This window comes from Ostrea edulis, chromosome 6 (genome assembly GCF_947568905.1).
Source record: "Ostrea edulis chromosome 6, xbOstEdul1.1, whole genome shotgun sequence".
NCBI lineage: Eukaryota > Metazoa > Mollusca > Bivalvia > Ostreida > Ostreidae > Ostrea > Ostrea edulis.
Genome location: NC_079169.1, coordinates 1,588,936 through 1,613,863, shown reverse-complemented (window position 1 = coordinate 1,613,863; position 24,928 = coordinate 1,588,936). Strand labels below are relative to the sequence as shown.

Genomic DNA, 24,928 nt, shown 5'->3' with positions numbered 1-24,928 from the left:
CAATATTAAATTGGGACAGACAGGGGTGTTCTATGTCAATATTAAATTGGGACAGACAGGGGTGTTCTATGTCAATATTAAATTGGGACAGACAGGGGTGTTCTATGTCAATACTAAATTGGGACAGACAGGGGTGTTCTATGTGTCAATATTAAATTGGGACAGACAGGCGTGGTTGATGTCAATATTAAATTGGGACAGACAGGGGTGGTTGATGTCAATATTAAATTGGGACAGACAGGGGTGTTCTATGTCAATATTAAATTGGGACAGACAGGGGTGTTCTATGTCAATATCAAATTGAGACAGGGGTGGTCTATGTCAATATTAAATTGGGACAGACAGGGGTGGTTGATGTCAATATTAAATTGGGACAGACAGGGGTGTTCTATGTCAATACTAAATTGGGACAGACAGGGGTGTTCTATATCAATATTAAATTGGGACAGACAGGGGTGGTTGATGTCAATATTAAATTGGGACAGACAGAGGTGTTCTATGTCAATATTAAATTGGGACATACAGGGGTGTTCTATGTCAATACTAAATTGGGACAGACAGGGGTGTTCTGTGTCAATATTAAATTGGGACAGACAGGGGTGTTCTATGTCAATATTAAATTGGGACAGACAGGGGTGTTCTATGTCAATATTAAATTGGGACAGACAGGGGTGGTCTATGTGTCAATATTAAATTGGGACAGACAGGGGTGGTCTATGTGTCAATATTAAATTGGGACAGACAGGGGTGTTCTGTGTCAATATTAAATTGGGACAGACAGGGGTGTTCTGTGTCAATATTAAATTGGGACAAACAGGGGTGTTCTATGTCAATATTAAATTGGGACAGACAGGGGTGGTCTATGTGTCAATATTAAATTGGGACAGACAGGGGTGTTCTATGTCAATATTAAATTGGGACAGACAGGGGTGTTCTATGTCAATATTAAATTGGGACAGACAGGGGTGGTTGATGTCAATATTAAATTTAGACAGACAGGGGTGTTCTGTGTCAATATTAAACTGGGACAGACAGGGGTGTTCTGTCAATATTAAATTGGGACAGACAGGGGTGTTCTATGTCAATACTAAATTGGGTCGATGTCAATATTCTCGGAGATAGCTACTTATCTGCTACTACAAAGAGAGTTAGCTCAGTGAGGTTAAAAGAAATTGATCTGTAGGTTCCTAGTCTAAATCTTGTAAAGGGTTCAACATCACCCACACCCCTCAATTACTCTCCACTAAAATTACATTTTTTTCACTTGATAGTGCCCAGGGGTTCGTGCTTTCCCAACCATCTATTTTGTATTGTTTACAGGAGTTATGAGATTGATCATTGTTAGTTATCTTCACCTTTCATATGCCCTCTCGAGAAAAGGAGTGCAGCAGACCTGCGTTTCTCAAATAAATTTCAAACTTAAGTTTGAGTTTCCTTTTGAGTAAAATCTCAGACTTAGTCCAAGTTTTGACTTTAGTTTCTTTCGAGAAATTCAGGCCTGGACCTCCAATCAATTTAATATACCAGTACGTAGTACGACATAAATTTCAATGAAATAGGTGTCTGAAACTGGTGAATGACCATGTTTGTGCTCTGTCACATATAAAAGAAATTTTACACGCACATTATAGATCATAACTGCATAGTTCTTAGGGATCTATATTTGTATTAGTTACCTGAAATTGAGTCAACAGGTCTGGTAATTCTTCAATACACATCTTAATCCAGAAAACTATCACATTTATAGTTGTAACCATTAAATAAAACCTCTTCAGAATTCAAAATTTAATTCGTGTTAAAATAAAGATCATAAAAACACATACATATGTACTTAGTATTTCACTTGAGTCTTGATGCTGTAGTAAAATACCATAATATTTAGATATGTTTTTCAGGAAGAGAAATAAATAGAAATACTGTTTTAAAATTCTTCTAAAATACATGTACATATTGTTAATTAAGCAAATAAATTGTATATATTATAATCTTACAGCTTAGTGTAAAGAAAAGTATTAAATTAAAAATCTAATAGATTGTTAAAGTACTACATATACACCAAGAAAGTCCCCTTTTAGCCCCCATAGAATTAGGAATACTAAATTGTATTTCATGAAGAGATTATTTCAAATACAGTTTCACATAATATTCTCCAATGTTTACATGTAGAGTCATGACAAAAGTTAAGCAATTTCTCAATTTAACTCAAAACTTAGACACACACTACTATTTCTCATGAACATTTTTCTTCAGAAAAGACACAGAGCAACTCTTTGAACAAATAAAGTTTTATGTTAAGTACGTGAACTAGAATGATAATTTATGGCATAAATATGAAGTTTGTCAAAAACTTCACCCAATGTTTACCGAACGTAAAAAAAGGAAAATTTACTATAATATTTTAATTCAGAATACCAAAAACTAATGAAAAATTTTCATCTTTGACATAAACATTTTAAATCTGAGCAATTCTGTTCACATTGTGAATAACTACTGTGTTGCATTAGGATTGTTGTACAAAGCACACTTTCAAATTTGGGCCAAATAAGAACCCTTATAATGTATAGTTCTTTAACCTCACCAAGCTTCATATAGTGCCCCCCCCCCCCCCCCCCCCCCCCCCCCCCCCCCCCCCCCCCCAAAAAAAAGGGGGATAAAAACCCAAACTGTTGAGTTCTTCTCTTCGATAAGACACAAATAATTGGTTTCATAACTTGAGTCCTGAGAGGTCTAAGATGTTGGTTTGGCACATACTGGCATCACGCAACAACAATGTTACTCAGACAGTCAGTGATAATACTAAACAAGAGGCCCATAGGCCACATCGCTCACCTGAGTGACCTTGGCCCATATCTAAAGATTTTTCATATATATTTGCATTAAAACTTGGTCCCTATTGTGGCCCCAACCTACTCCCAGGGGGATATGATTTTTACAAACTTGCATCTGCACTATGCATGTAAATGTAAACTTCTTTGGATGATGGTTCTTGAGAAGAAGATTTTTAAAGATTTTCTCTATATATTTGTATGTAAAAATCTGATCCCCTAATGTGGCCCTATCCTACGCCCGGGGGCCATGATTTTAACTCACTCGAATCTGCACTATATCAGGAAGCTTTCATGTAAGTGTAAACTTTTCTGGCCCAGTGATTCTTCAGAAGATTTTTAAAGAATTTCCCTATATATTTGTATGTAAAATATTAATCCCCAATTGTGGGCCCATCCTACCCCCAGGGGTCATGGTTTTAACAAATTTGAATCTGCACTATGTCAGGAAGCTGTCATGTAAATTTCAGCTCCTTTGGCCCAGTGGTTCTTGAGAAGAAGATTTTTAAATGAACCCACCTTATTTTTGCATTTTAGTAATTATCTCCCCTTTGAAGGGGACATGGCCCTTCATTTGAACAAACTTGAAAGCCCTTTATTCAAGGATATTCTGTGCCAAGTGTGGTTGATATTGATCCAGTGGTTCTGAGAAGAAGATGAAAATGTGAAAAGTTTACGAAGACGACAAATTTTGACCAGAAAAGCTCGCTTGAGCCTTTGGCTCAGGTGAGCTAAAAACACTAAAAGAACAAAGAACAGTGGACAAATTGCAAACAATTATGGCATTTCCCTGGGTTTCATTGCTGACAGTGTTAAAGCTCAGCAATGTCAATAAGATAACTAAGTATTAACATTCATCAAGAAGGCTTGTCTACAAGGTTGCTATAATCCATGGAGGCTTTGATTGAGGAAAGCATGTGTCCAAATTTGGCCAAGTCCTCTCCTGCTCGTTTCAGGATGGCTAATGCCTGTTCACCTGTAATAGAACATGTTCTATTAGAATTTAGCAGGAAATACTTCCAAGATCCATGTGACTAAAATGATTTCGTTAAACATTGCAAATAAATTTTAGTTTACTCAGCTTGTACAGTGGGAACCAGTGTCATTAACACTGTAAGTAAAGTGTAATAATGTATATCAATAATTTACAGTTCTATCTTTAATTGACCTTAACTATCCACGATAATGATCAATCTACTTACTTGCAGCTACTGTGTCAGAGTTATGTCCCTTGCCACCCTTTTGTGGAGTTGATGACACAATGGGTTCTAATTCATGTAACAGAGACAGACCAGTTTTATTGAAGATTATTGATGTCCTGTCCTCCTCAGGCTCATTGCTGGTAGAGTTCACCTCTGGGTATAGTCTGTTCACCATCTCTAAAACTTGACGAGCTCTCTCCAGAATTTCCTCTTCACTATATGGAGCATGACCAAATTGTTCAGGATTTGTAACGTCTAAAATTTGTTCAATCAGTGGTTTTTCATTTTGCAATAATTTATTTGAAGACAATGAATTAAATGCATTGGTTTCAAAATCTTTGGTAATGAATTCTGGGAAATTTGAGGGCGGATTTGGATCCTGCAGGACGGAGTCCATTGGGAGTTTACTGAATAATGAAGTCAAGTTTGTTGATGGAGGCACTTCACTATTTGAAGTCACTGAAAATGGATTAGTTTGACTTGATGTCAGTCCTGTGTCCTGATTGGTTGATTGAAGACTTGTAGTCTGGTATCCTGTATCCTGATTGGTTGTATTGGGAGCAATACCATGATCATCCATTTCAATGTCTCCCATGGAATAATCTTTTGCATGAAGCAAGCTGGAAGTCTTAATGTCATCTGCAAAACGTAAATGCTTTGAGGGTTGCACATCTGGCTCAAATTCCATAGCTGTATCTTCAAAGTCATGAAGGATGTTCCGCTGACCCCGCCTGGCTAAATGCGATATTTTGCGTGTTGTTGTTGGCACCTTCTCTGATTGACCACTGGAGGCTAGAGGAGTACCTAAGGACAGTTCAATGTCAGACTCGTCTGATGGAAAATCTGAAACAACATATTTTTCATAAAGCAGTGTACACCATGGTGAAACTTCTCATTTAGTTAGATGATTGACTCCTAGATACACCAACTATCTGAAAATGTGTTTGACTGTAGGGTCCAGTCTATTTATTTATTTGTATTTATAAGAAAAAAAGGAAAGGAAAATCAGTCACCTGGTAGTGATTCCTGTATAAATGACCCTTGGTCATCATCCATATTCTCCAGATTGGCACAGATTGGGGACACTCCCGGACAGTGATTCTCCAGATTGGCACAGATTGGGGACACTCCCGGACTGTGAATGGACAGTTTTGATCTGCTCTTTGTTTGTGAAGTGGTACAGGAGCTCCCCTTGATAGGAGACACCTCGGGACTACTGAGCGACTGGGCAAATTCAACACTCATGTTCTTCTGAACTATGTGTTCTCCAAATACCTTCTCATGTGGGGAAAACAGGCCAGAGGACCTTTTTGTAGCTGTAATTAAACACATCCTGATCATAAAAAAGACCAGAGGAATTTTTTGTAGTTGTAATTTAACACATCCTGACCATGAAAATTCAATATCGACATCAACTTAAAACTAGATTTGCCTGCGAGAGCATCATTGTGTAAAAGCATCTGTGATCGTTGTATATATGAAACGAGTTTCAATAGATGATGACGACAACATGCTAATAATTCAAGTCCCATCTTTTAAAGTTTAAAAGTTCTAGGGTGACAAAATGATCCAAGAGTATTACAGGGCTTTGATGGTGACACAAAAATGTTACTGTCATACATTTTAACTACAAATTGTTTCAGCTAATATTTATTTTGGCCCCCCCCCCCCCCCCCCCCCCCCCCCCCCCCCCCCCCCCCCCCGATTGAATGCAGTTTTCCGTAAACTTCATTTATCCAGACTAATCTGCTAAGGACCAGTGTTCAGATTAGTGTTGCTCAACTGTAATATATCAAATGATAGACATTTTTTGTTTCTGTGATCAGAAAATTTAATCTACATCATTGATTTTAGAATTAACATGAGAAAACCACCACAGCATTCCCTTATACATCTACATGTATAATCAATTTCTACAAACTCTGTTCTTATCATGATCAGGAATGATTTTAAGCACAACATTCACTATGTAAACTTACTCATACGTCCATGAACAATGGGAGACAACTCTGGAGAACTGAAGAATTCTCTCTGCTGTTGTTTATCATGAAATTCTGGGGTTTGAAGACCTTTCACATTTTTTATTGGACTAGACGAAAAGTGATTCTGAAATACATGTACAGCTCCATGTTCAATGGAAATTAAGTAGACTGATATACAAAGATGGCCAAGGTCACAAGGGCAAATATCTTGGTACCAGTAGAAAGATCTTGTCAAAAGAAATGCTCATGTACAATATGAAAGCTCTAATATTTACCATTTAGAAGTTATGACCAATGTAAAAACAAGAGGCCCAAGGGCCTAGAATCGCTCTTCTGATAAATTGTACAACATCACCATTTCTATTCTTAGCCTCTTAGTATTCTAAATCTTTAGTTAAATCCTAAGAATTCAAAAAAAGTAGGTCAATGTGACCTACTTTTTGGTTTACACATTTTGAGAACCCAAGAAATATCAACTGACAAAGTTTGACGATTTTAAGCCAATTAGTATCTGAATATTGAAATATAGCTGTCAAATTCCAATCGGTCATGGTGACCTACTTTTTGGTCAGCGAACTCCGAACATGCAAGACCCATCAACCGACAAAGTTTGATGACTGTAGGTCAAATAGTATCTGAAATATATAAATATAGCCGTCAAATTCCAAAAGTAGGTCAAGGTGACCTACTTTTTGGTCGACACACTCAGTAGACTCAAGGTGCATCAACTGTCAAAGTTTGATGATTGTAGGTCAATTAGTGACTGAAATATATAAATATAACTGTCAAATGCCAAAAGTAGGTCACAGTGACCTACTTTTTGGTCGATACACTCCGAAGACTCAAGATGCATCAACTGACAGTTTGATGATTGTAGGTCAAATAGTGTCTGAAATTAGTAATTTAGCTGTCAAATACCAAAAGTAGGTCACGGTGACCTACTTTTTGGTCGACACAAACCAAAGACTGAAGACGCATCAACTGACAAAGTTTGATGATCCTAGGTTTTACAGTGCCCAAAATATGCATCTAAAATTGAAAATGTGAAATTTGAGTATCTGCAAAATTCAAAAAGTAGGTCACTGTGACCTACTTTTTTTATAAATATGTTTCAAGGCCTCAAGATGCATCAACTTACAAGATTTGATGATTCTAAACTTCTCGGTATTTGAAATAACAACTTAAAATATATCTATAAATGATAAGCCATAAAATTCAGAAAGTAGGTCACGGTGACCTATTTTTCAGTTGACGCATTTCAAGGTCCCATGATCCACCAACTGACAAGTTTTGATGATCATAGGCTTCAAAGTGTCCAAGATATGCATCAAAATTAATTTTAAAATAAATACCTGCAAAATTCAAAAAGTAGGTCACCGTGACCTACTTTTGAGACAACTTGACACAAGGTCCTAAGATGCATCAACTGTCAAAATTTGATGATCCTAGTCCTTATAATGACTAAAATATCAAAGATTTAAGGAAATATAAATTTAGGTCAACTTTGAAGTGACCTTGAGACCACGTCCTTTGCCCCAGGGTAATGCCTTGAACAATTTTTAATCTACAACATATCCTCATCCTTATGTGTAAGTTTGGTGATAATCTGCCCAGTGGTTCTTGAGAAGAAGATTTTTTAGCAACCACTACTTTTGTTTGTATTTTCCTGATTATCTCCCCTTGTTAAAGGGTCACATCCCTCTATTCAGTATGTATGAAAGCCCTTGGGCCAATGATACCCTGTAACAAATTTGAAAAAAATTGGCCAAGGGGTTCTTGAGTTATAGCCCTTTTTCTAAAAAGTTTACGCACACCGTACAAATGGCCATAGCATTAGCTCTTTGAGCCTTCGGCTCAGAAGAGCTAAAAATTAAAAGTAGGTCAAATGTCAAGGTCAAAAGGTTCAATACCAACGGAAAGGTCTTGTAACAAGGAATACTCATGTGAAATATCAAAGCTCTATCTCTTACTGTTCAAAAGTTATTAGCAAGTTTAAAGTTTTCAAAAAGTAGGTCAAATTCCAGGGTCAATCACAGGGTAAAAAATGTTGGTACCCACAAAAAGGTCTTGTCACAAGGAATACTCATGTGAAATATCAAAACTCTATCACTTACTGTTCAAAAGTTATCAGCAAGGTTAAAGTTTCAGACAGAATGACAGAATTACAGACAGGACAAAAACAATATGCCCCCCCCCCAATCAAAAGACCAAATACAGAAAAAGGAGTGTACAGCAAATTAAGCTGTCCAGAAATACAGTGTGTGTATACAATATTGTACATGTATATGTGCTACGAGTAGGACTTTTAGATAAAGTGTCACAACACAATATGTAACAAAATAACTTACTCTGCTGGGTGGTTTAAGAGGTGTGGCATGCTGAAATGGAATTTCTATCTGATTGGCCAAAAATACTTGAGGGGAGGCACATCCATTATAGTCTCCATCTTCATCTATCACCGGAGCTGTCCTGAATTGAAATTTCGTTCCGGAGTCAGAACTTTAAAATATCAAACAAAACCTTGCTACTTCATGAACTCAGTTGACCAAAAGGAATTTGTAATTTTATTCAGTAAACAAGAGGGCCATAAGCCCCCCCCCCCCCCCCCCCCCCCCCCCCCCCCCCCCAATTAATAAATAGTTTCTCAGGCCAAAAATTTCAAATTTTGAGATGAGGCAGGCAATTCAAAGGAATCCTTGTTGTGAGTTTAGCCTTACCTCAACAAACTTGAGAATCTAGTACTGTGTAAGCTGGGTTGTCGGTTCTGACCTTATGAGGCACCTATCCTGCCCAAATGGGGTATAACTGCTGTTAAGATGGCTCAAACTAACTCTAAAAATGTTCCAACCAAAGGGAATTTGCAAACCCTTTAGATCCACCTCTGCTTATATAAAGTTTGGCAAATGATAGTACGTGTAATTTGTTGGTTTTTAAAAGAAAACTTTGAAGTGAAATTTTGAACATTAAATGTAGCATTTCTTAATGATTAGAGGTCAGAGAAGGTCAACAATATTTGGAATGAACTTGAACTTACGCTATGAGGATCCTATGAGTAATTTGATAAATTGTAGACTGTTGCACAAGTATATTGTGCATTCAAGATTTTAAACGTAGCAACAACGAAACCTCAACATTAAATTTAAAAAATCAATATATGCACCCAGGGGTGCATAAGCCGAGTTACATGGGATACATTGTAAAGTCAGGAATGATGTGGCATATTTATAATTGTGAAGATTAAACTTTTCAAGTTACTGTCCAGAAACCATATTTGTCTGAAGTTTTCAATCTATTTTTGGTCACTATGACCTTGACCTTTTTTCTCCAAAATCAATAGGGGCCTTGCTTTGCTGGTATCCAACACTAAAAAATTTGAAGTTATTCTCCGGAAACTAATTTTTTATTTAATTTTAAATCTATTTTCGGTCACTGTGACCTTGACCTTTGACCCATTTTTCCAAAATCAATAGGGGTCTTCCTTACCTGGTACATAACAATATCTTTAAGTATCATTTGATTCGGATTTAAACTTTCTGAGTTATCATCCGGAATCCAAATATTTTTGAAATTTTCATTCTATATTCGGTCACTGTGACCTTGACCTTTGTTCTCCAAAATGAATAGGGGTCTTCCTTGCATAGTACCTAACAATATATCAAAATTTCATTTGATTCAGATTTAAACTTTCTGAGTTATCATCCAGAAACAAAATTTTTCTGAAATTTTCATTCTATTTTCGGTCACTGTGACCTTGACCTTTGACAATTTTTCTCCAAAATCAATAGGGGTCTTCCTTACCTGGTACCCAACAATATATCAAAGTTTCATTTGATTAGATTGTAAACTTTTCGAGTTATCATCCGGAAACCAATTGTTGACGCCCAACCGCCCGCCCGCCAACCCGCCCGCATCACGACACTAATAGCCTAGTTCAACTTCGTTGCAACTCGGCTAAAAATTGTACCCTGTGGTTCTAGAGAAGATTTTAAAAGATTTTTTCTAAGTACTTAAGTTTCTTGAAATGTATCAACCCAACCCCCCCAACCAAAAAAATATATTTGACCTTATGGTTTTTTATTTAAAGATTCCCTTGAAAATGGACACAGCCCTTCAGTTGAATTTCTTTCATGCAAGGATACTTTGTGGAATGTTTGGTTGAAATTGTTCCAGTGGTTCTGAAGAAGTTGAAAATGTGAAAAGTGAACAGACAAGCTTCGATCTGAAAATCTCACATGAGCAACTCAGGTTAGCTTAGGGCTGTTCCATTAAAACATATGAGGTACCCGGGGACGGCAATTAAAAAAAAATCTATGGGTGCTTGTCATTGGTAGAAAATTGCATATATGGTGGGTACCTACTGCCAGAAAACTGCATCTGTGGGTGGTTGTTTTGATAAAATCTTTATTTTTTACCGAAACTGAGAGGAATGCAACAAGAGAAGGGAAGAGTTGAAAGTAGAATGTGAAACAAACGCCGTTTTCTGTCTTCATTTTATCTCGGTCGATGAGGTTCCGCGATCCGGTTATCGTTTCCAGTTTGACTCTAAAATTATAGCGACCGGAAATTAGGATTATCTCCCTTGTCCAAATGGAAAACGAAACGTGCTCGTGGTCCATTGAAACGGTTTTTGATTTTTTCTAGCTGCAATAATGTAGTCCTATCCAATTTTTTTTATTCTGACGTTTTCGGGATGAGGCTACAATTCCATAGGATCTCCGTAATGGTGCAAAATAATTTTATGAATAACTGATAATAAACTCTGTGTCTTAGTTCCAAATGTTGTTTACACCAAAAGGAGTACCAACTTTGTGCTCGGGCATGTCTAATAAAGGTGTTTTTCATTAAATATATTGTACAGCATGCAAAATTCTTCGTCTGCTCCGCCATGCTTGTTATCGCGAAATCTCGTAGGTGGATCTAATGAAAAAGCTAAACATTGACAATTGGCGCGAAAATGTAGTTACTTGAGCCACTTTGACAAAGAAAGGAAAATCATATTGTTGCAGAAAGAATTTACACTCTGCTGTTCGGTTTTTAACTTGATATTAAATTCAAACCTTTTCAATACCGACGAAATAGCTTTCGCCTCCATACTTGTCCATTAATGTAAATACTACTTTATATGACATATGCAAATGACTTGACAATCGGAAGTTGAAACTTCAGTACATCAAACATGGCGCACAAATATGAATCGAGAAATTGGAATTTATCGAAATTGTTGAAAGCGGTAGAATAGAGCCTCACAAATCTTAAGTTGCAGATTGCAAATTTATATATTGACTAAGAAACATAGAATATCATTTTATTTATGTAAAGAGACACATTTTCTTGTTTTTTAATACTCAAAATACTAGTCAATTTTAAAACTTTTAATAGTTGTTTTTGAACATTTACAATACTAGACTTTTTATGAACAGGTAGACTTATAAAATTAATTTAGTTCATCATGTTTAAGAAAGACAGTCTTGATAAAATAAATTGATGGTTCTATGATCAAGCTTCATTGATGGCCAGTTATTTGAATGGTGATGTAACCCCCAAGATACTCTCCTCTTTACTATCATGCTTGGGAACATCTGAAAATAGACCTCTATTCAGGGGTTATAAATAGTCATTCATACATATTGAATTTGAAGAAAAAGTGTATTTCAAATTTATTTCACTTCTATGGGTGGTGCCGCACTATCTAAAATTGCTTCTGTGAGTGGTCCCTCATTACATTTTTATGCTTCTATGGGTGGTTACCCAAATTTTAAAGTGCCTTCCCCGGGTACCTCATGTTTTAATGGAACAGCCCTTACAAAGAAATCATCACACTTGTAGATATGCAAGTACTAACTTTACAGGACTAATAGCAAAACTACTGTTGTCTGGATGGAAGAACAGCTTTCTTCTCAAAGAGGAAGTGCTTAAGACATCCTGATTAACTTCCTTCTTCTGTGAGACTTCCTGGTTCTCCACATCATCACACACCATGTAATCACCTTTTAACAGATTATGACATTGCTTACTGAAATGTTATTCCACTTAATGTCAACATGCTGGTTATTTGTCATATTAATGTACTGTACGATACTATTGACACATACCCAGCACTTCAGCGACACTGAAATCCACAGGAAGTGACAGCATGGTCTGAGCTGAGGCTGCAGAAAGAAAAAGGGATTGAACTTTTAAATCAAATGCCTCATGGTGAATTTCCAATAATATGCCCAATTTAATTTTTCCTACTCTTGTTCTGAAGAATTTGACAAATTCATCCAACTTCTTGCTACAAAGAATAAGAATTGTTTCCACACATTACATGCAAATGCTTTCAAAATAGAGAAATACAGATAACATATTAGGTCACTTGCCATCCTGCATCACCGGGACCTTTTTAACAAACGGTAACTGTTTCTGAATGGATCCTTGAAGATCTGGCTCCAGGGCTTTAAGGGGGGTTTCTACATGAAAATTAGTAACAAAAATATCACAAAAACTTGAAGGAATTTGCACAATGCAAGGGCAGCACATAGCAAGGCATTCCCAGGGTGCAAAAACAGTACTCGTCCTTCATGAGTTAAAATTGGGTCGGAATGAGTAAATGCCACAATTCACTAGTCCTGGTGATGAGTAAAATAGTCTGAATTTATTTGAAAATTACTATTTTTTTTAGCAACACTTTGACTAAAAACTACTTTGCCCATGTGCACATTGCACATTACCGGTATAAAAGAGCAAGTACCCCAGGTGTATGTCAAGATATGGGAGGTTTACAAACATAATAGACAGACCTATAAAAATAAAGAGCCAAGAACACAGTCTTTCTTCATTTGAGTAAAACCATAATAGGGACGAGTGGTTGTGAAATGTTTTCTCTCACCATGTTCCTTTATAATAAGACATATTAATTGGATAACAACAACCCCTTTGACTATCGATCCACTTACCTCCAAGATTTTTCATCCCTGAGCCTTTAGCATCAGAGTTCCATGGCGAGGGTGCTATAAGATTGGTGGAGAAGAAGTTGTCTATGGCTTTCTGGGCTCTCTCTTCAACCGCCTTGTCTGGTCTGCCAAAAGTTTACATTCTAATTCATTCTGTCGTGCAACAGATTGAGCAAAATATTTCAAACATTATGAGCAGAACATACAGTTCCAAAACTAAATAACTTTATACTGCATCTATGACTGGCTTACAGGAGTGGTGATGCTAACTGATGATATACCATGGAAGCATTAGAATTTCATTCATTTCATGGGTATTCCATTCATTCCAAACCACAAAAGTATACAATCGTTTCAAAGTATGAAGCAACAATATCCATGAAATTATATCCCAACGAAACTGTAAAATCTCAACAATCCATGAAAACTGTCTCCCACAAAATTAAATGAGCCCACAGTACACGTAAATTTGAATAAGAACAAAGAAATCCACAGGCCTTATTGGTCACCTGAGTACTAGTTACAAGTATTACTACTCCCAAGGGATATGAAATCTAGAAAAAACTAGAGATTGTTTTCATGAAAAACAGATTGTTTTTATGAAAAACAAATGTCTCCCCAGCTCCCCAAATTGGAAGAGCTCCAAATGAAACCTCCTCCCCTTAATGTACTGCATGGTATGGCGGAGAAAGCATGAGCATAGACATTATGAACTCCGATAAGCCACATAGGAGAAGTGTTCACAAACTATTTAACACCCTCAATCCAGCCCTCAGATCCACTATAACTTTAAGGACAACAATTGGATCCTCCTGTCCCTGCAATATGCACATCTGTAGATAGAATTGAAGTATTGTACAAAATTTCAAATCTATCGGATAAGCCATATAGGAGGACAAGCGTTTACAAGCTATTTCAATATCCCCCATCCCTCTTAGATCTACTATAACTTTTAGGAAAATAATTGGATCCTCCTTTCCCACCAATATGCACATCTACAAATGGCAATGAAGCATTGTACAAAGTTTCAAGTCTATCCGATAAACCATATAGGAGGAGAAGCGTTCACAAGATTTTGTCACAAACAGACGGATGGATAGAAAGTATAAAAACAATATGTCTCCCCCTGAAAGAGGGGAGACATAATTTCTAGTTCTGAATATCCTGTCTTCACAAAAACTCTGTGGGCCAAAGACCGAGGCCAGTGAATTTTACGGTTGGATCAGTGAAAATAAAACATCAGGAAGTCTGATGGGCTTGTAGACTTTTTGTAAGTCACATTAAATATAATGTTGGATTTAGATATTCTAAACGTCTTATTTGCTTAAATTTACCATCAAAATAAAAATAAAAATAAATAGCGCTTAAAGTAAGTGTTTGGACATCCTGGTTTTTTTTTTTTTACTGGTAAGTAAAGAACGATAACTATACGTGTCATTGCCAAGATAACTTGCATGTTAATTACATGAATACTCAATGAACAACTTGTTGAAACAACAAAAATGGCTGAATTCTGTATCACACTGCACACCGGTAATATGCTGCTTTATTGCATTGTCCAATTAAAATAAACTTTGTCATTGGCAGTTATCTCTAATTTTATGCAATTTCTATAGTTTATAGAATTAATCAATTGTTTACATTTGATGTTAGTAAAGAAGACTACTTCCTAAGGTGCACTTGGGCTGTTTTCATGTTTGTGAAAAATACGTGAATTTGTAGTCTTGTTTGCAGGTAAAGAGAGAGAGAAAATACCGTGTGTTGTTTTTCTGGTATCGACAGAAAGGATACCATGGGGTGGATATGAATGAGTAATAATCATATTTGACAAAGTTTCAGTAAATTAATTATACAATACATTCCATAATGTATGCGATAAACATGTACTTTGAAAATTTAGGGGGGGGGGGGGGGGGGGCCCAGTAAATTTCACTGTGGGCCAGTAAATTCAGACAGTTCACTGGTCCGACTTGCCAGCAAGTTTTAAATGTTTTCATGAAGACTGAATATCTAAGCTAAATTCTAATATTCAGCAACAGTATAAAACAAGATGTGTTCTTAAAACTTCAATGCCCTCAAAAGTGTATACACTGATGAAAGGCTTTACATCTAATATATGTGTATTAAACATTAAATGATACAGTATGACTAATTTGGACCCATCCTAGAGTCAAAACCCTGGGTTGTGAAATTCAACACACCATTTTTTTGTACATCCATTTCTGCTATTCATAAATAAGCATTTAGATTTTATACCGTATCAGCAAAATTAAAGTCCTTCAAATCATTATTAAAATTTTGACACCACCCTGAAACCAAACCCCCTAGAATCATGAAATATACCATTTTGGTAATGGACTACCTACTCCTAAATATCCATTTAGTTTGAATTTAATATCAATTGCACTAAAGAAGATGTTATTTAAGTGTTTTACACGTAAACATTATATACTAAGTCTGGCCCCACCCTACCCAGGGAATCATGAAATTTACAATTTTAAGCCTTCCTGCTCTACATCACTATGCATTTTAATAGTTTTTATTACACATTGCCGGTTGTAAAGAAGATTTTTGAAAATTGGTCAATTTTGTGCAGTTTTTGCCCCAACCCTAAGGCCCCTGGGGTGCAGGAGTTCTGAAATTTACAATTTATGTCCCCCTTGTCCCAAAGATGCTTCATACTAAATTTGAAAAGAATTGGAATAGTAGTTATCAAGAATAAGTTAAAAATGTTCAATTGTTAACACACGACGGATGACAACCAATTGCAATAGGTCACCTGAGTTTACTAGTTGTTCCGGAGATTGCGTATTTCGCTGAGGTGTGGCTACATACGTGATTTGCTGGTAAAGAGGCATCTCATCGATGTCTGCCGGGTGAAGTTCTGCTATGTGTTCTATTGACCAACGGAATGGTTTCTAAAAATTGACCCCAAAAATAATTAACAATTACATATAAATGTTTACACCATAACAATCTTCAGTATACTTAGATAACTGGCAAATCTTATTTTCATCTACTCATAAATCATCATAATACACAGTCTTGATTGACCTATACTTAGCATAGGAAAAATTCCACCGGCCCAAATCAAACACAAAGTATTACTTTTCTTCAGGTTATAATGAAAAACAGAGAGTTCAAAGAGTACATAAACCACTTCTAGGGTTATAGATGAAGTGTGATAGAAACTGTATCTGTGCTTTTGATGTTGATTACAATCATCACTCCTTTTCAATATATTGTAGTATGATTGTAGCAGAATGTCAGTCATATTGATGAAAAGCATAGGCCTTATGGTCTTGTATTAGCAGTGTTACAAACCAAACTCTGAGTTTACTAGACATGGTCTTTAAGCCAGAGGCTAATTACGAAGACTGTTAAATTGTCAGGAAATTTGCCCCATGGACAATTTGACCTCCAATTTTACACAGAATCTTCTCAAGATGAATATCACCAAACCAAATCATATTTTGATAAATCATCAAAAACACCATTCAGTTAAAATGTCTTGACGATATTTGTCAACGGCAAAATTAGTGATTCATAAACACCGGTCAAAGTGAATATCATAAAATGTTACCTTCTCATCTGTGGAGGGTGTGGATTGCACTGTGAACACTCCTGGACTATTAAACACTGGTCCCTCCAACTGGTCCAGCAGGGCAGCATCGAATGGATTGATTATTCTCTGTTTCCTTACTGACGAAGACCCACCAGAGGGACAAGTACCTAACAACGTGATAAAACAAAATCACGACACATGTATGGATCATCAAAATTTCATTGTTTAGAATTAGGGAATAACTATTTCCTCATATGTTATTTGAAACCATGAATGCTGATTTAACGATTGCAAACTGAGTTTTACCAGCGATGCAATAGCAATTTCACATTTTGCTTGATGTTTACATCTTATTTCATTGAGACTTGTTTTTTGTATTAAGAAAAATGTTTACTTCTGATGCTGTGTTTTTGTGTCATTGTAATATGATTGAACAATCGAAACCTTTCCATTTCTTTAATGCCCATTTAACTGCCTTACACCTCAGTGCATCAGCCAATCAAAATGCAGAGTACAGAACAGTTGCATTAGAATGCAGAATTGTTCTCCCTGGATTGGTGCACCACACTCCTCCTCACCTTTGGGTGTCCTGTGTGTTAAGGGACTTCCGTTGTCGTTGGTAACTGGAGTCTTAAACACTGGGCGTGGACTGATGCCTGCCGGGGTAGCAGACATAGGGGTGTAAGAGTGGATATCGTGGTTGTATGGACTGGACAGAACTGACCGCAAAAACAGTTCATTTCTTGTTCCCCCACGTGGTAGCTTATGACCAGGACTTGGACTGAAAAGGACAAGTATTTCTTTATTTTTCAACGCATTAGTGTAAACAGATGATATAGCATTGTTTGGAAGAATATATTCTATTCCAACATATGCCTGCTGCCTTTGCAAAGGTTCTCTTTCTAACTTTTGAAATTGCACAAGGACATTTTCATATTACTTCATCTTGGTTTACTTCATGGGGTAATCATCACCACTTCATCTTGGTCGAGACATGGGGTAACTTAAGGCTATAGCATATCAATCACCTATCTTAGTACTACTGAAATATATTTGATTATTATAAGCATTTGTTTCTTTTGACTGACACTACAAGATTAATTTAATATCGGTGTTACAGGCAGTTAAAACTTTGATTAAATAATTCATTACAATATGAAAATCTCACATGAAATACAGAAAATCCTCCACCTGTAATATTAATCTGTTACCATCATGGCCAATGGGAGACTCAATTCATCGCCATTTTCGTTACAATGTCGCATTTTTTTAACGAACGTTTTTCCTATTGCTTAAAATTCTCAAAACGCCAAATTCGTTATCGCCAATATACCACGGTGTTTTTATTACAAAAGTCTATTTAAAAGTGTTAATTATCTCGATAAACCGCCATAAATTCAAAAGAACAAAAGATGGCGGTTTATCAAGAGTTGACTGTACATGTTCAAAGTAACTCTGTTCATAAAGTTTCAACAGATGACACTAAATATATCACACAGTACCTAGACATACGCGGGTGCATGGATCCCATCTTCTTGCCTCCAGGTGTGAAGATTTTTGGGGTATATTTGGGGCTTGGTGTACAGTCTTGAAGGAGTCGTACAGCCCTCTCTTCATCGTGGTCATCTTTCTCCGCCAATAAAATGGGGGAGGGTAACTTTAAAGGTGAGCCTTTGTCCATTTTGGCCAACACCCAACAGAAGGGGCTATACCATTGAGTCAGTTATAAATCTGAAAAACGAATAAAATTTCAGTTCACAGGACTTAAAATTGTCTTACAAAATGCAAGCTGATTAATAGTTCTCAAAACATATCAGTGTAAAATTCATTACCTTTCTTACCTCAGAATCCTGAGGCATGATACCCTCCCCCCCCCCAACCATTTTATCTATCTCTTTGTGAACTGGTCCTACTAAACATAGAACCCTAGAGAACTCGGGAGATTTTTAATTACTACAAGTGTGTAGACTGTTGGACTACATTAATTATTGATGAAAGTATAAATAATAATCAAACTAACAAATTTTATTCAATTCATTATGGATATATGCTCTCCCTTTGCCATGCTCTATAATTTCTGTTATCTTCAGTATTCATATAAATATTCATTTAAGAAATGAACAGCACTTTTGAGCTGTTCATGGTCAATATGAACGGATTTGGATTTAACGTAGTTCCACACTCCTGTGACGTCATAAGATTTTGCAAAGTCAATGATTTATAATGACTGGAACATAAATTTTGTTGGAGTCTTTTTCAATAGTTATTCTAAAAAAGATTGTCAGCCATAAAATATTTCAAAAGTCTTAGTTATATTTGAATAGTCAATGATATGTTTCAAAATATTGAATCCAAGGACAATAACTCGTTTTCAATAAATTATTTATCAAGTCCATTATGCGATAGATTTCCTTTATATTTCACAAACAATTTACCAAGGTGATAAGGAATCATTATCTGTGTCTTTTCGTGAAATTACATAAAATTTTAATCCATGAGTGATTTTGAATAGCTCAGCTGTATGGTGCCAGATTTCGGTTTTTTATGGGGTATACATACTCTAGAAGCTATAAATTCGAAATTATTAAGGAAAGGTATGGATTTTTCCCCATAAATAACTATAACAGATGTACATCTACTAATATAAACAGAAAAAATGATATGTAAACCATGCTATAAGGAAACTGTGTCCACATTTATTTGTTTTTTAACATTTTGGAGAACAACGCTAATTCAATAATTCTGCACTTATTCTAAAACTTGATGAACATATTGAAAATGACATGTGTTTTAGTTATTGAAATGTTTCTTGATAAATAAATGCAATTAAACAATTTTCTTGTTGTTTTTATTTAAAAATAACGACAAATAACTGTTTCCAATGAATTTCATAAAAATCTACTAGGGGTACATGACTTCAGTAGTGTCTGTAATGAAAATTAATATGGAAATCCTTAACTAATTTGCATTTTTTCATTACTCTGAATGTTAATTTATTGATTCCAAACAAAAAAATGCTACCTAAACCCCAAAAATCCAGGACTAAGGACCCACCTTAAGGCAAAGAGAATTTGCCTCAAATTCAAATCAGTTCATATTGACCATGAACAGCTCAAAAGTGCTGTTCAATTCTTATATTTATATTCATTTACTAAAACAGTAAAACACCGTTTGTTTACATTGCTTCTAATTTGTTGCATAAAACGAACTCCAAGCCTCTGTCACAGTCATATTGTGACGTACGTCAACACAGATATGACGTCACACTTTGTCTCAACCTGCCTTTTATCAACATTGCACGGTATTTTGGAGGTAGGAGATTGCAAGATTGGGATGATAATCCACGTAAATTCACAATCTTAATCCGAGGTGTGACTTGCAAGATCTTTGTAACACATGTTGTATTTTTTCAAATCATTACGCTCTCTCAGTCGCGTGCTTTATACTAGTTCATAATCCGTTCATAGTCAATATGAACGGATTGTGTCGCGCGCTGAAATTGGTTAGTTCATAAAGGAAAATGCGATTGTAATATAAATATATAATCGTGGTCAGTCAAATATCACAATTTGTTAAGAAGCTAAATTTTTATTTGTCCAAAATAAACAAATTTGACAAATAATTCATGTAAATACGAATTGTCAGAGAACTCTCGAGATTTTTATAATAAATTAGATCGGGTTTGAGGTAACAGGAAAAAAACAAGTGGTGGTGAAGATTCCCCCCCCCCATAAAATGGAATATAGATGGATGGAAATTTGTTACTTTGATTTATATTTGCACTAACATTAATACTTAATGTTATTGTAGTCAAACAGTCCACATCCTTGTAATATCAAAAATCTCCAGGGTTCTCTGTTTAGTAGTACCCTTTTGTGAACTGATTTTTAAAAAACCCAGAAAAGTTATATAATTCAGACTGTATCATATTAAAACTGGAGGGTAAAAAGCTATATGTTGTCCCAGAAAAGAAATTGAAGTCTGTGCCTTTCCATTCATGTTCTGCAGACTTTAATAATAAGTGAAGTATGAGTATTGTTAATTCAATACATCTGTGTACTATATTATTATTTATTACAAATCTTATCCAGAATGTTATAAAAACCCTTTTAAGCACGTTTTAATACTCAAACACTGTTCTAAATCCTACTCATACTCAAAAGTAAAGGTTATAAAACTTTTATGAAATTATTCTCATACTCAAATGGAGTTGCCATAGTTGCCAACTCACTTGATTTCATCGGATTACACCCAATTTTTCGACCCATAACCTGATTGTTTTTCAAGACTCGGCAGGTCATGCTTTTCACCCAATTTTTTTCTAAACCCAAAAATCTTCTTTCCGGATTTGGTTTGTAAATTATTTCACACATGTCATTTCCAGTTATCGCCCCAAGCTTGGATCTACGTAAACAATGCCGATGGCAATGAACAATAGGCTGTCAGTGTGGATCGGTAAATTATAAGTGCAAGTGTTAACAATTATCCGGGAGATGTTTTGACAAACCAAAGTAAGAAATAATTACAAAATGGCTTCTGATAGAATGAGATCGTCACCAGGGACAGCAGGAACAACACCAACAAAAAGAAAAACAATATTTATGTACAAATAAAAAATCTTGGAAAACAACTTTCACTGAATAAAATAAACTGATCGACGGTAGTACAAGGCTAACTATGCTGACCCAGTGATTCTTCAGAAGAAGATTATTAATGATTTTCCCTATATATTTGTATGCAAAACTTTGATCCCCTATTGTGGCCCCATCCTACCCCTCCCCTATTGTGGCCCCATCCTACCCCTGGGGGCCATGATTTTAACAAACTTAAATCTGCACTATGTCAGGAAGCTTTCATGTAAATCTCAGCTTTTCTGGCCCCATTGGTTCTTGAGAAGAAGATTTATAAAGATTTTCCCTATTTATTCCCAATGCATGTAAAACTTTGATCCTCTATTGTGGCCCCATCCTACCCCCAGGGGCCATGATTTTTACAAACTTGAATGTGCACTATATCAGGAAGCTTTCATGTAAATTTCTGCTCCTCTGGCCCAATGGTTCTTGAGAAGAAGATTTTAAAAATGACTCAATCCTATTTTTGTGATTCTCTCCCCTTTGAAGGGGGTATGGCCCTTCAATTGAACAAACTTGAATCCCCTTTACCCAAGGATGCCTTGTGCCAAGTTTGGTTGAAAGTGGCCCAACGGTTCTGGAGAAGATGAAAATGTGAAAAGTTTACACCGCCGACAACAGTCAAATTTTGATCAGAAAAGCTCACATGAGCCTTTGGCTCAGATGAGCTAAATAGTGCCAGGTTCTAGCCCTAACTGATGTTTTTCCCTAACTAACATATGGAAAATGTATCTTACATATTTATTTGATAAAATAGGTATTCTGCTTATTGTATTCATGGTCACCTGACTGACCCTATATATTCGCGCTGACCCTAATTTTTTATTTTTTTTTGAAAATATATAATTTGCCAGAAATTTCGTTTTCTTCCGAAACCAAACCTGACATTACACAAATTCTGTAAAAATGGTGACTTCTGCCATATTCAATGAAAACGGCAAGCGTTTCATCTCATGACCTTCAAAGAATGTGCCCACTTGAAAGAGTCGATAAATATTATTGCACCATTCTAAATTTTCAAAGCATTTATAGATATTTTCAACCAATATCATGATTTCAATCTGAAGAACCCATGGGGATCTGGGCTAGAGTAGGTCCTCAGTACCCCTTGCTTGTCGTAAGAGGTCACTAAATGGGACGGTCCTTCGGATGACTAGAAAAACTGAGGCCCCGTGTGACAGCAGGTGTGGCACGATAAAGATCCCTCCCTGCTCAAATGCCGTAAGTGCAGAGCATAGGCCTAAATTTTGCATCCCTTCACCAGCAATGGTGATGTCTCCATATGAGTAAAAAATTCTTGGGCAAGACGTTAAACAGTCCTAAAGAACAGTGAATGTAAAGTTGTGGGGAAATTGCACGAAGTAACACCATCCCTAGCAGCTGGTGAGGTTGTTTTAAATTGTCAAGAAGTACACAAATAATAATACTCTAGATAGCAAAAAAAAATAATTGAAAAGAGAGAGAGAATCTGACCTACTGACCCTTTTTTTTCAACAGGTTACCGTAAACACACATTATTTTTTTTTTGGCCTTAGCTAAACCTCAACAGGTTGGGAACACTTCCTCAATATAGCGAGATATTCTCACTAAAACGCGATTATCCCTTTTTAGCGAGAAAGTAAACATTACCATAAACAGGTGCTTTGGCGTCTTTATTGAAAATAATGGCAAAGCCCGTGTAACGCTGAATAAGTGCAACACACACTCAACATGACGTGAATTGTTTCTATAAAATTGACAACACAATCAAGAAATTGTATATCATTTAATAACTTTTAAAGTGATGACTTATAAACGATGCTGATTGGTTGAAAAATTCGTTTGATTTCTCTGTCAAAATTTCGTTCGGAGTTCGTCTGCACTAAGCACGCGGGACTACTTTTCTCTGGAATGCGTCTTCCCCGTTCTAATTTTAGCGCTATTTATAGAACGGGATTTTCCACACAAGCATTTTATATAACGAAATGCATTTGTTTGATTTTTGTTTTTCATTGCTATCAAAAATTAGCACAACTAAAGATATAAATAAAATACAAATTAATTTAAAGAAACAACATACATAGGCGATGACGTGGCAGAATAGTCAATTTGATGACGTAGACCACTTACTGGTAGAAGTAGACAGATTACACGAGTTCCCGGTATGAATCGTCTGCTTTACGAGATCGATAACATGACGGAGCAAGTGGCGACTTCTGATCTGGTAAATATCAATGAAATTGAACTGCGTTATATGGGGCTCAGTCAACGAGTGCGTTTTGAACGTTTTCCTCGATATTGAAATGGAGCCGAATTGCATTCCACCGTTCCAACGACACAACTAGTGTTCAACGTCTCCTCCAACACGATGCAGCATAAATCCAGTCACCACTTGTTATCTTCCTTTGTATTTAATTCAGCTTTTAACCATTGCACCTTTAATTTGGCGTATATTCCATTTAAATCTGCACAGTAACTGTTCCTGACCTGAACGCACAGCCATGCCGTTTTGTTTTTGTTTTCATTCTTGCCTATATGTATTCCTACGCGCCATTTCAGAAACGTTAATTCAAGCTTTTTGATGGGAGAAACTATTTGTTTTTCTATCTTAAAAACATAATTAAATGATAAGAAATAAAACTTATAATTCTTTGTTTGATGCATGTATCAAACGAAACATTGGACGGAAAACTTTTTCATCAATGTGCATAGCGTCCAATGTTTCGTTTGATACATGCATCAAACAAAGAATTATAAGTTTCATTTCTTAAATCAAAGTTGCTGTGCAAGAGGGAAGCAGTCTGAAATCCAATGTGCATTGTGAGTGTTTTGGTTTTGATTAATATATTGGCAGAAGTATCGGACATTTTAGCAATTTTTCTTCTTTTCACGTAAAACACGAAGAGATGTGTTCCACGGGTGTTTTTCTCGGTTGTACGGGATATAGCCATTTTCGCTAAAGCGGGATAATCGCGTTTTCGCGAGAATATCTCGCTGTAGAGAAAGTGTTCCCAACCTGCTCAATAGATTATACAAAGTCATTGAATCCATACGTATTCGGTATCCATTACTTTGCTGGATTAAGTTAATGTATTCTATATTTTGGGAAGTTTGTCCCATGAGAGCTAAACATACATGCAAACTTTATCAAGGACTACGAATGCATAGATGCATGTACAAGTTGTGTAAACAAAACACTATTGCAAAACACGATATATAAGCAACGACTGTCAGTGGTTAGCTTATATATTAATTCTCCCTGATAAAATCCAAAACAAATTACAGGGTTTTGTTTACCTATATTTTCATATTAACATCGTTCTCACAGCTGTTTCACGGCAGCCTTTGTCGTGACATGTCCAAAATTGAACCGTCTCCACTACCCGCCATTTAAGTGTGATAAATCGTTCGTTGAATTATTCGTCCTTATTGTTTCAACTTCAATGGATTTCACATACGACTTTTAATTAATGAAAGACAATCATAGATAAAAGATAATGTGTATTTGCTAAGACCATGAAAATTTTTAAGCCTTTAACTTTATGGGGGAAATATTAATTTTTATAAATCAAGTGCCATTTGAATCTACAGGCTTATTTTTTTATTATTATTAAAAAAAAAAAAAAAAAAATTAACAATTATAGAGAGATAAAGCTAGAGAGATATCTCTTTACCCTAATATCTTTTAATCTTGAATAGATGTCTCTTAACTTTTTTCAATATATCTTTACCATAAACAGATATATCTTTATCATGTTAAAAAAAAAATCAAAGTTTAATGACATCTTACAGATTTTCACAGAGACATGTCT

At 35.9% G+C, this 24,928-nt stretch overlaps 1 protein-coding gene across 1 annotated transcript; it reads right to left on the bottom strand.

Moving 5' to 3' along the window:
- Window positions 1–1,770: 1,770 nt before the first annotated feature.
- LOC125646978 (protein aurora borealis-like) lies at window positions 1,771–24,536 on the bottom strand. Its single transcript, XM_048873662.2, has 14 exons — window positions 24,414–24,536; window positions 18,009–18,237; window positions 17,085–17,287; window positions 16,525–16,673; window positions 15,777–15,859; window positions 12,945–13,066; window positions 12,369–12,458; window positions 12,102–12,158; window positions 11,852–11,996; window positions 8,358–8,478; window positions 6,007–6,133; window positions 5,041–5,343; window positions 4,028–4,870; window positions 1,771–3,801 (listed from the first exon to the last, which is right to left on the bottom strand). Exons 2-14 carry the CDS (start codon window positions 18,185–18,187, stop codon window positions 3,683–3,685), a joined length of 2,541 nt encoding a protein of 846 aa, XP_048729619.2. The 5' UTR covers window positions 18,188–18,237; window positions 24,414–24,536; the 3' UTR covers window positions 1,771–3,682.
- Between the last annotated feature and the right edge of the window lie 392 nt (window positions 24,537–24,928).

Coding starts and splice junctions, on each gene's coding strand:
- LOC125646978 (XM_048873662.2), bottom strand. CDS start 18,187: ATGGACAAAGGCTCACCTTTAAAGTTACCCTCCCCCATTTTATTGGCG. Junction 12,459..12,944: donor AGGGATGAAAAATCTTGGAG/GTAAGTGGATCG, acceptor ATTTTCATGTAG/AAACCCCCCTTAAAGCCCTG. Junction 3,802..4,027: donor CTCTGACACAGTAGCTGCAA/GTAAGTAGATTG, acceptor GTTCTATTACAG/GTGAACAGGCATTAGCCATC.